Raw genomic sequence first — 12362 nt, forward strand, 5'->3', positions numbered from 1 at the left:
TTTTATTAGAATGTGAAGATATCTGCCTAGCGGTCAATTTAGGCACCATTGGCCTCGTTTAAGCCCAATAGAAACATTGCTGCGGTAAAGCTATGGAAACGATGGAGCATGTTTTATTAGAATTTGAATATATTTGCCCAGCGGTCCATTTAGGCACCACTGGCCTCCTTGAAACTTTTGGGTTCAGTGAGAGCAAGGGGAAAGAAAACATGTCCGCGATAGAGATTAGTAAGAGGCGATTGGAAGATTGGTGGAAGAAGAGTGGGGAAAGGAGAAAAGAGGGAAACGTACAAAAACGAAGTTCACAATAGGGGGTCACACAATTTGGTTATGGAAACTCATCGTGGGGTTATTTTTCTTTTTTCGTTTTTAGCTATGTAGGACATTTGCCCCCATCTCAGAAAGCGCGGCAATGCGCCGCTGAAGCTGCAGCGGACAGTCCGTTTCATAGAGGATGGCGCCGACGAAGAGCAGTGTTGTATCGCTTTAGAAGAAGCTGCAAATCTTTGCAGAGCTAAAAGTGTGAGCTCAGAAAGGGGCGCCGCTATCATGACGGCTGCAACCAGGGGCCACGCCGATCAGCGGAAAAGGCGGGCTCTGCGCGCCAGGGTGAAATCCCGGGAACCAGCACGGTGGAAGCCGTTGAGATTGCGGAGCCGTGGAAGCATGTCGCTACTGACAATGAAACAGGTGGTGCTTCGATGGGGGAGTTTCTGAGTGCCGATGGTGCCGCCTCGTTATGCGAAGACATCTCCGACGGGGTGATAATTGTCGCCACAGACGGCGCCGTGGTGAGACGGGGGCGACGGGATTGACGATGACAAATCTTTGACACCGACCGCGATGGTCACGCGAAGTGCATTGTCATCGAACGAGTCGCTCATCAATTTCGTGCATGCTTAATTATCGGCGCTAGTGTTGGCGCAGCAGCTGTACACCGCAGTTGTGAACCTGAAACTCCCGCGAAAGCAAGTGCGGATTTATGACTATTGCAGCGCGTCTAATGGTTGATACGCTGTTTACAGGTACAAATAAACGTTTTATTCTTTACAGGCTACTTTATACAGCGTCTTTCTCTCAGCGCAGGCGGCAAACTTGGTTTCGGAGCTACAGTTATTTTTTTTTTCGGCAGTCCATACATAGCGATGATCGGTTATAACGATAGAAATTTTCCTTCTTATTGAAATCGTTAAAGTGGACTGCACTGTGTACACAAGCAAGGAAAAAAAATCGAAAAGTGTTGCCGTTTGAAATATGCATTCGTAAATACGTACAGCAGAGGGTAATCCGTGCAAATATCTTTTAACCATGGATAGAAAGGGGCTTCATTTTGTGCGTTGCCCTTTGCGTTTAAGTCCGAAACTAAATTATTCGAACGCAGACTGTTCCAATCAAATTTCATCTTTGCGTGAAGACGATGAGAGTGACTCCATCAGAAGAAGATAAATTGGCTTTATTGTGCGTTTTGAAAAACAGCTCGTACTTATCTGTTTTTAGTGCTGTTTGTAATTAGCACAAGCTGCGGTAATATTTTTGTTCGTTCCTGTTGCTGTGCTCTATATATTCTTATTCCATTAGTTTAGTTCTTGTGATCTGTGAAGTCACTCTTCCTTTCCCATTTCCTTTCATTACTGCTATATTCAACTTGTATGTTTCTGTCACGTGCTTCCTGAAGTGTGGGCAAGGCGGCGTGCCTCTTTGGGTTGCAGCTGGCAGCCTGCTCATTGCATTACCTGTCTCTCTTAAAATTGTGTGTATGCTTCCGGACCGGCTTATGACACTACCTGGCGAGTGCGGTTTTCACCTACGTTGTGCGAGTGCACAAGCAGTATTACTGATGCGAGTGCAACTCGTCATTGTTTGCCGTCGGCTACGTAAAAATTGTGGTCAAATGTAGTGTAGCATAAAAAGGAACAACAGAGAAATATGTATCATGCACGTTACCTTTCAATGTTTTTTCAAGTTCATCATTCAGTAAGTCCAAAGAGCCGGTGCTTGACTCGCTACCCGGAATACTGTGCGTGGCCATCCAACCACCGCAGGCGTATGAGTAGAAATCATCGCACGGGTCTACGGACTTGTTAAGTGACTCGCTGATCAGCTTGGCTGGAAGGAAAACCAAGGTCGTAGCCAACATTGATAGAAGTCTTATAATATGAAGTTTCACGTGTGTGTGTGTGTGTGTGTATGTGTGTGTGTGTGTGAACGTTAGGAAACCGGTCACTTAGTAGAGTTAGATACGGTAATAGGAGAACTTGAAAGAGTGTGCATGTGTGTATGCGTATGTATACCGGGTGTTTCACGTAGTTTGAACCAAGGATTAAAAAAAAGTTATTAGTCGCAATTGTATGGAAGCAACGGCATATGGTTTGCCGCCATGTGGCGATCCTTAGCGTACTTTGATGTTCCACTTAATAATTGATTAACTAAGATCAATTAACTCATCTTTAAAGGCCTAAAAATATCACCATGCCGGACGGACGTTGTCTCGAAAAATTGGACCGCTTGTTTCTGAGCCCTTTTATAAAGAGCGCAGCGAAACGTACCTGGCCCTGTAGTGAATATTTCAAATTTTGCGTAATTCATCTTAGTCAGTTACCTAATTAAGCGGAATATAAAAAGATAATACAAGGAGTGCGACATTACGGCAAACCATATGCTGTTGGTTTCAGTCAGCTGCGGCTAACCCCTTTTTAAAATTCTTGGTTCAAGTTACACGAGATGGCCTGTATATTTATAGTGTAACTGACGGCGGCTCCACGCGGACAACCGTCAGTTGTCCTTAAGTCGCCGAAGAGGCATCACGTGTGTCAAGTGAGCTCCTGACCAACACGAACACTTTGCAATGGGGTGAACGTGGTATAAATCATCCACCCGTGACCTCAAAAGGGCGCGTCGTAACGTTAGCGCATTTCTCTCGTATTTACTGCCACATCGCCGTTGAATATTTTTTTTTCTGTTTAGTACTTCCAAATTGGGCGATGTTCACCTTTATTGCTATTGCAATAATGTGAAATTACTCATGTATAGTCTTCTGGAGGGCGTATAATTAGCGATAACGATATTATATCACTGAAATCGGACGAGAACATTGACGGGGATGGACGCGGCTATGGAAGCGTCAATGCAGCCCTGAGTGAGCGCATTTGTTTGTGGATAACAGTGAGACTGCATTGTAAAATTCTTCTTGTCCGTGACGTTCAGTTTCGCTGAAGCATTTTCAGGTATCTCCCAAGGAGGAATCGAGAAAGATTGTATACCTTACCTCGCTTAACGCACACTTCAGTGTCACAGACGCTGTATTTGCCTAAACCGGAAGACAAGACGAAAGTGAGCTTAAATTCAGGTAAAGTTCTGATACTCAAACGTTTTCTTAAAGTAATACAATTGAAATGAGCATATTTGGTGTATCAAGTTATGCAAATGCAATGCAAGATACCATAAGTAGAACTAAATAATTGTGCCGTAGTAATTAGCTCGGAGAAAATATATATTGAAAGGAAAGTAAAGAGAAAGTTGTAACCAGTTAATAATTGTAGTGTATTTTTATTAACTTCAGTTTCCCTTCTTCCGGCAGAAAAATCGGGAATAATAATGTTAGCAGAAAAAAAATGAAGGTCAAAGGTATCTTACTTGAACCTTCCATCTAAACCACATCGCCTAAACGTCTGCATCACGTAATTAATATTAACGTGTGTTCTAGCGTTCGGGTTGGTTTAACTCAGAAAAAAAAATGTTCTCAAAACTTTATAGTTTGAGTCCTTGATATTTTTTTTTAAATTGCAGTGTAATTATTCATTATTGCCGACCGCTTAGACTGGAGCTTGGCGATGCAGTCAGAATCTGAAACATCAGCATAAGCTGGCACGGGAAAATTTAAAGGTCCGCAGCAACCACCTTTTTAATTTGAACATCTTAAGGTACGCCAGAACTTTGCGGACGGTATAAAATAAGGGTGCGGCATTCTAGAAAAGTAACATATTACACTGCTCAACCTTACATAACTGGTTTATATTGATTGTACATCGCATGTTGACGTTGTTTTGACAACTGTGCTCCTTCATACTGATATCTGTTGCGTCCCTTTCTGCTTATGAGAAAAGAAAAAGAAAGCACGGAGAAAACTTGATGTAGTAAGTGAGACAGCCGCCAATGTAGTCACCGAGGCAGCTGCAGCTGTACATTACCACAAACGTAGTCAGCGCTACAGGGGAAGCTTTTCCTTTCTGATCTGTCGCTGCTGTTTTAATGGCGTTAGTATTCCAATTTGAACGATAACGTATCGCACTACTAAAAGCGGTATTAGATCTTGGTATCAAATGCGGATGTTTCGATGTTTCAGGAACTTGCCTTTGTGATTCTTCACCTTTGTTGACTTCAAAGCATCCAGGCACACCGAGGATAAAAGACAGGTTGATATAATGAGATGTATACGTGACATAGCTTTTCCTAGTGTAAAGGGAACAAAAGAAAGAGAAGTAAAGTATAAACCCCATGCAAGCGATTTCTTGCGCGACAGCGACAAGCGACGCGATAAAGATGGCTGTAGCGTTCGCTCGTCGTCCAGAAGTCCAACTCCAAGCGAGCGACCGCTTCGCGCGACAGCTCTCCAGTGTTGCTGGTATAGGCGATCGAGTTAGCGCCAAACCTGGCGTGGCACTTGCCATAATTGTTTAAGTTAATTTGTTTGGCTGTACAAAGCAACGTAAAGTCTTCTGAAGGTCTTGCAATAGGTTTATTTTGTTTACATATCGAAATTTGGTAGTTTGCTCGTCCCGTTTGTATACTGAGAAGCGCGCACGTGCGCAAACCGGTAGTACGTCACTAATGTACATCCTGTTCCGGCTGCCTACTATTGGCTTGTCGCTCCTAGCACTTCTGGGCGACGAGCGACGGATTCTAGATTTGCAAAACCGAGCGATCGCGCGACAAGACCGGGCGATCTGTTCAAGCGACGGCCCGATCCGTCGCTGTCACGCACAAAATCGCGCTAATGGGGTTTAGCCTTAATGGAACCCTTTCTAGCAGTAAAGCTTGGCTGCTTTTTTTCTCACCCCGTAACTGCAGTATCTCTTATGCGAAAATCATTCTGGGTGGATTTTCCATAATGTGCAATTTGCTTAAACCAAGCATGAGCCTAGTCTAAATTTTGGTAGCGTTTGGGAATAAATTGTTCTAGCCAACCTCGTTATCCCGCAATCTCAGGATGTCGTATTGTGCGGAAAATGTAGGTGAAGTGACGAAGTCATCAAAGCGTCACCAGGCTTATCAGAACTCATAGCTGGACAAACAACTGAATAGGACAAATTAAGAGTACTTGATGATGAGAAAGTATTAATTACAAACCCTGGGCGTTTAAAAGATGTGCTCTGAACGCTAACTCATTCGGTATTTCAAAATTTAGTATAGATTTGTGCACGTTGGCCGATTAATAATAAAACATTTAGTCGTCTGGAGAAAAAGTTACTTGAATGTAATTCGGCGAATTCTGGGTAGTAATTAGAAACTCTAGAAATACAAAAGCACAAATTAAGCTGCTCTAGAAAAGTCCGTGCATAGGCTCAATATTCAATTAAAAACTAATTTTCCCAGTAGTGCCTTTTATTTACGATATTAGGAAGTGTCACTTTCGTCATGTAATCTGTACGAATTACCACGAAGTCAAGAAAATTAGTCAGGAATGTCATAAATTTTACATTTAGGAATATTTTAGCTGTTTACAAACTCGAATGTTCCCTCATAGCGCTTTTTCGCCAGCATACGCTCTTCCACGTTTATGTTGTAAAGACCGCCGTTATAGGTGGTTTCTCGATTCTTTGCTTTCTGAGAGGTAGGGGTCAGAATTGACGCGGTAATGTCTCAATCGCTGAATGTTAAACGTTACATTAAATCTGTCCATCGATTAGGAGCCGTCCCTTCTGATTTTATGAGCGCGAAACATGGTATACACTGTCATCACCATAAATTTATTTCATTTTAAACCACGGTGTCCCAAGTTCTTGACGTGCCTACCATCTTGAGAAATCACACATCGGGATCAGCATACAAACTAACTCATTTATTAAACGCTTCGCGGTAGACAAGCGACTATACATGACGCAGTAGTTATACGCTTCCTTTTACAATCTGAGTAATTTTCCTCGACACACAGTTTTCCTTTCCGCCTTGACACAACATTAACTGAAAGACTTGCGTGGTAATAGGCAGCACCAAATTGGCCGAGAACACAGGATCAACAACACGAGCGCTATTCCCTTCCAGGTTCCTGTTTCCCTGTCAATTCTATGCTGTCTGTTACTAGGTTATTTTACTAACTAGCCCTATGGAATTGCCTGTTAAGAACACTTACGGTGACGGCCAACACCACAGGGACTTTAAGAACTGGCTGATGTTAACCAGCCTCAGAAGTTCAATGTAGACGAACAACACTATTGGCACTGTACTTCATTGCATGCATGTAAGAAGCTATCTGTGGTATTTGTAGAAACCGTTCTATGAGCGCTGTTCCGTACACTTTGCTTCCTAATTTCTGAAATGTTACAATTGCACTTGGAAGTGTGTGCCAGCTGCCACTTCAGCACTATGCAAAAAAGTATGATTGTATATCGCCACCTGTGGTTCTGTTTCGAGTGCGAATTTTCTAAATTCGGAGCAGCTCATACTCCCACGACGTGATCTACTACTTGTTTCAAGCATTTTTATTGAGCGAAACTTGTCGGTTCAAAGTTGTTGCTTCGTAATTTGCGTGGCTTCAGAAAGTGGGGTAAGCGTTTCAGCTGGTGCACGCGGTACTATCGGGATCAAAGGCTGCTGGAGCGCTGCTTGCCTAGCCTTATATGAGTTCTGGGCAGTGTAATGATGTCCGTTACTTCACACAGCTCTGAACGTAGGTTCATACTATCGACAGGCTTGAGGAAATGCATGGTTGATGCTGCGCGAGCATTTTGAGCTGCTCGTTCTAGTGGTGCTGTGTTCCTTGCGTATACTTTTCCATAAACAGAAACGCTCCACCGGAATATGGGGAAATCCTAAACGGTGAAACAGTAGAATCCTAAGCATGGAGGCAATGTTTCGACAAGTGGACTTGTTTTTGTCATGCATGACTAATCTTTGTCAAGGAGCCTTATCGTCGTATGGGAGGAGTCGAAGACAAGAACGAATCCTATTGTGTAATATTTAACGCTAGATTGGGGATTTTCTTGTTCGGCAATTGTTGATCACTGCATGCAGCTTGCATCAAAAGAGGGTTGAACTACCCGTGCATCCCTAGCCGAGGACGACCTCTGAATATGTTCTGGACATAAGTCGTCTTCGCCCTTAAGGATCGCATGCGTTATATTACAGCTTCTGATGTATAGTTACTCGCCTTCGGCTCCTATGCTGGAGGAAAAAAAATCGACGGAAACCAAGATGACAGCTCCTTGAAGCGTCGCACCATCCTACTGAGAAAACATCTCTCACGGAACGTTGGTGTGCCAGGCCTTTTCTTGGTCACATGAATGGGGTATTTTATAGCAAGTTGGCTGGTGGTTGTGATATTGACGACATTAGTTGCTCCCTTTCATTCCGTATTGTAGGCTTGAAAATGCTTTTCCTACTTTTGTAGCGCGCAGCTGTTACCCTCCCCTCAGTATGAGAACACCTGACTGCCATAACCATTCCAGCCCTTTATGCTCTAAATAGCAGCGCCATAAAATCCCTTTTAACTTGTAGGCATAGCAGCAGCCAAAAGAACCAGCTGCACACCGCCTTTGAATGGTCTATCTTCTCATTTCTTTCTCACGTTCGCTATCCATTCTGGTGTTCGATACGTATACTTTGAGCTGAAAATGAGCTGGTGAAAGTACTAAGTTATTTGAATACTTTGCTCTTGTTTCGCGGGTGCTGAAACTGCTGTGGTCTTCAAGAACGGTGCTTCTTTTTTAGCTGCTGCTCACCGAGCAATTATCTCAAAAACGTAGTCGTTTAGTTAAGTGTGCCTTTAAAGAAAATGGGAAGGAGTGTTGTCTTCGCCGCCTCCATAAGATCAAATTATCGCTTGCATGATGAAATAAGAAGACCAATTTTAAGAAAGATTTAGGCGCGATCTTCGTTGGGCAGTCATGAGTATTTTTTTGGTTGCTGATACGTCATTGCATGTGATTAATTTTCCATATTTCGAACATTTAAAAGCTTTAACGATTGCACTTGTTCTTGCAGCAGCATATTGAGAAATGAAGAGCGCAGGCTGTTGACAGATGAATACCTCTCAGCGCAAATGAACAATCATCAGAAAGCGCTTGTCATGTGCTTATCCTTACGCATGGGCTGTTGCCTCCGCGCTAGTTCTATGAAGGATGAAGCGAGTGCCAAAGGATGCACGAAGGGCTGATGTTGCGCTGATAACTTCCCAAAAATCTACAATATTGGCCATTTTCTGTGTTCTCGATGTTGTGTCGTTGTGCGATATTGTCGGAGAAATTGTATTGTGAAATCGTAGCACCGTCGGAGAAGGGATAGAGAGCTGGGATATGGAGACATGGAAGTAGTTCCTTTGGGTACTCTATTCACTTGTGATTAGAGCAGGAATACGGTACCTTGGTACGCATAACACGCGCCATAACTAATAGTGTAAGCCCGAATGCGCCACAATAACTGAACATGACCAGAAATAAAACAATGATATCCATAATATCTTGAAATTACAAGCAATACATGAAGCCGAAGTACGCCACCAGCAAATGAGAAAAAAAGAAACTGCAATATGAAACTGAAGCAAAGTTGATAATAAATTGTTGCGAGTCTGACAGATATTGGGGAGGGGTGTACAGTCAAGCTTGCAATGAGTATATATATATATATATATATATATATATATATATATATATATATATATATATATATATATATATATATATATATAATATGTATAGATGGAGAGGATCAGGTAACAGCAGATTTGTTAAAGGATGGTGGGCAGATTGGTCTAGAAAAAGTGGCCACCCAGTATACGCAATGCCTCATGACCTCGAGCGTACCGGAATCTTGGAAGAACGCCAACATTATCCCAATCCATAAGAAAGGAGACGCCAAAGACTTCACATATTATAGACAGATCAGCTTACTGTCCGTTGCCTACAAAGTATTTACTAAGGTAATCTCAAATAGAATCAGGAACACCTTAGATTTCTGTCAACTAAAGGACTAGGCAGGATTCCGTAAGGGCTACTCAAGAGTAGACCATATTCACACTGTCAGTCAGGTGATAGAAAAATGTGCGGAATATAACCAAGCCTTATATATAGCTGTCATTGATTACGAGAAAGCGTTTGACTATCAGTACTCACGTATGGGGCAGAAACCTGGAGGCTTACGAAAAGGGTTCTCTTTAAATTGAGGATGACGCAACGAGCTATGGGAAGAAGAATGATGGGTCTAACGTCAAGGGATAAGAAAAGAGCAGATTGGATGAGGGAACAAACGCGAGTTAATGACATCTTAGTGGAAATCAAGAAAAAGAAATGGGGCATGGGCAGGACATGTAATGAGAAGGGAAGGTAACCGATGGTCATTAAGGGTTACCGACTGGATTCCAAGGGAAGGGAAGCGTAGCAGGGGGCAGCAGAATGCTAGGTGGGCGGATGAGATTAAGTGTGGAGGGACGACATGGCGACAATTAGTACATGACCGGGGTAGTTGGAGAAGTATGGGAGAGGCCTTTTCCCTGCAGTGGGCGTAACGAGGGCGATGATTATATATATATATATATATATATATATATATATATATATATATATATATATATATATATATATATATATATATATATATATATATATATACATATATATATATATATATATATCAACTCGAAGCACTGCATCGAACGAAAGCTTCATTATTATCTTTATGACACAGGTTTGGTTCAAGAACACTTGTTGCTGAGGATACCACTTTTCCGCATAGGAACTGTACCGAGGCACTGTTTAATTCGTGTTCAGCTGGCAAACTCATAGGTCACATCAGCAGCTGTAGTGACATATTGCAGCAAATCATGAGTAATTTATAAAAAGGTTCTTGCGGTAGATATGCACTGTCGTCAACCTGCCCTCAGCATGTCCGGTCATATAAGGCATATGACATGTCAGTTGATCGCAGCTTCATCGTCATAAACGTGCTTGATTGAATAGGAGGCAAGATATCACACAACAAAATGGGACTCGAACATCTACACCTATCAACATGCATTAATTTGTACTGGTTTGCGTGACTCGTAGCAGAATAGGTGCCGGAGGAACTGAAAATAGCCAAAAAGGGGTTAGGCTAAGGAGCAACAGGTACAGAAGATTAGGTAAAATTAACTGATATTGGAGAAATTTTCTTTACGCAGAACAGGGGTCATAGATCTTGCAAAAGTGCCTCCTTCCTTGAACATACAATCGGTGCTGCTGATAGTCACAACAATGTGGTGATGCTACCTGTAAGCCCTCGAATCTAAATATTCGATCACTATGTCCTCTTAAAAACACTAGAGACAGTTGGGGAAGTAAAAACATTTCAGCTATCTATTTCTACGAGGCGCACAAACTAATGGAAACATCAGAAAGAGGAGTTTGCGTGCTGTGCAAATACTAATAGGTTTCTACTCACCGGCTTTCTTATTATTCTACAGTTCAGGTACAGCTGGTGCAGTTTGGTGCGTTTTCGAAGGCCGCGGCGAAATGAAATAGACCAAAATACAGCGCGCGAGCAGAAACAAAGAGAACAGAGGTCTAACTTCAATTGTAACAGGTTGTCTTGTTATGGCTTATTACCAGTACGCTAGAACAATACTTGTTTTTAGAGAATGTAACGCTATCATAGATCTTAAAAACCTGTCTCACTAATTTAGTCTTGCTGATGTTATTGTTAGCGCTGTTCCTTCTTACGTATGCCGTGAAGAAAAAAATACTTCACTTACTTGAAATTGCACATACGTTTGCGGTAAGGCGCCAGTTGAGGCTTGAGGTCAAGAATTCTCTGGCATTTTTACACTAAGCTTATATGTAAATCGTGCGCGCTCTCACGAGACGGGCGTAGCCGAAATATCAGTTCATTGCCGCATTCAATGTGTTGTAAATTGTGTGACATACTGCTGGCATAAAAATATCTATAATTTACTCCAACTTGCATTACAACTCGAAGGGCGAAGAATTTCAGCAAAGGAACCTTTCAACCAGGCGTCGTTCGAGTGATGATTTGTCGGCTTATTTTCTTTTTTTTTCAATGGATGGCGATGTTGTGAAGGTCCGGTGAAGTCAGTAAGAAACAAATATATACATATTTAAAATTTATAGAAGAGGTGAAAACTGAGTGGTACTGCTCTCCATTATTCCAGCTCTTTGGCCGAGTAGCCCCGACGACGTATATGCGACTCCTTTCAGTGAGACGCTGCGCGTCTCACTGAAGGCCACCAAAGGTTGCTACCCAATGGCAGCAGTGACGACTGCTAAAAAGTGTCCTCTCGAGCACAGGCTTATCCGGCAGACACTGGTAAGCTGATGGCTGCGTGTACGTTAGGTCTGAGGCGAGGTCACTGAAAAAAAGCTTTATTTTCCTGCATGTAACGTGCCAAGCAAGTCCCCAAGGACTTGCTCCTTACATCTTCCCTACCCTAAAATATAGTTTAACAAGCTGGCTTAGACGTAGTTTAGATACTGGTGAATCACATAAAGTTAATAAACAAAGGTTGCTTCAAGTCTAAGTACAGGCAATTGTGTTTAGCACCCATGACTCGTCGACTTACCATTAATATTCTCGCACTTAAAAGGACACTAAAGTGAAAAATGATTTCTTCTGCATCAGTAAATTACTTTTTTACAACACCAAAAACACCACTCGTACAACAATATGACGTTTGATAAGCCAGAAAAAGCGCAAGAACGAAATACGGGTGGCGACGCCTACTAAGTTCCCGCACCTGGTGGCTGTGACGTCATGGATTTTTATGGCATTTTCTAGGGTCTACTAATTATATATAGCGGTACAGATTGACTACATTGTGTTATAAAGGAACCAAATACGAAACATGGCAAGTTTCAGAAAAATTTACGCAGCCAACGCGGCCAAAATGCGAAAACATACTTTGGAATCCCTGACGTCACGCTGACGTAACGGCGCTGGGGTTACGGCGCGAAATTAAAATACTGATACTTGGACCTTCATTTTCTAATCTAATAATCAAACTATTTTTTTGAAATGACTGCTTGCAGGGTTCTGAAACAATGCTTCATTAGTCTAAGCTGATTTATTGTTTTACTTTAGTGTCCCTTTAAACAGGCGCTTCGACCTTCGACTCAAAGCTATCAAAATGTATGGACAGAGATGGGCGTGAAATAAAAAAT

At 42.3% G+C, this 12362-nt stretch overlaps 1 protein-coding gene across 3 annotated transcripts in view; it reads right to left on the reverse strand.

Moving 5' to 3' along the window:
* Nucleotides 1-7580, reverse strand: part of LOC126538980 (neprilysin-1-like) — a 29243-nt gene extending 21663 nt beyond the window's left edge. For 2 of the 3 annotated variants that reach the window (XM_055075230.2, XM_055075229.2), the window contains exons 1-4: nt 7367-7579; nt 4351-4449; nt 3266-3307; nt 1945-2106 (exon numbers count right to left, since the gene is read on the reverse strand). In XM_055075230.2, the coding sequence (XP_054931205.1) occupies nt 1945-2106; nt 3266-3307; nt 4351-4441 (295 nt within the window). In that variant the 5' untranslated portion in view covers nt 4442-4449; nt 7367-7579. Of the gene's footprint in view, nt 1-1944; nt 2107-3265; nt 3308-4350; nt 4450-7366 lie in introns of all 3 variants that reach the window. The other variant, XM_050185666.3, reaches the window with a different exon arrangement.
* Between the last annotated feature and the right edge of the window lie 4782 nt (nt 7581-12362).

The sequence above is a fragment of the Dermacentor andersoni genome, chromosome 11 (genome assembly GCF_023375885.2).
Source record: "Dermacentor andersoni chromosome 11, qqDerAnde1_hic_scaffold, whole genome shotgun sequence".
NCBI classification, from domain to species: Eukaryota; Metazoa; Arthropoda; class Arachnida; order Ixodida; family Ixodidae; genus Dermacentor; species Dermacentor andersoni.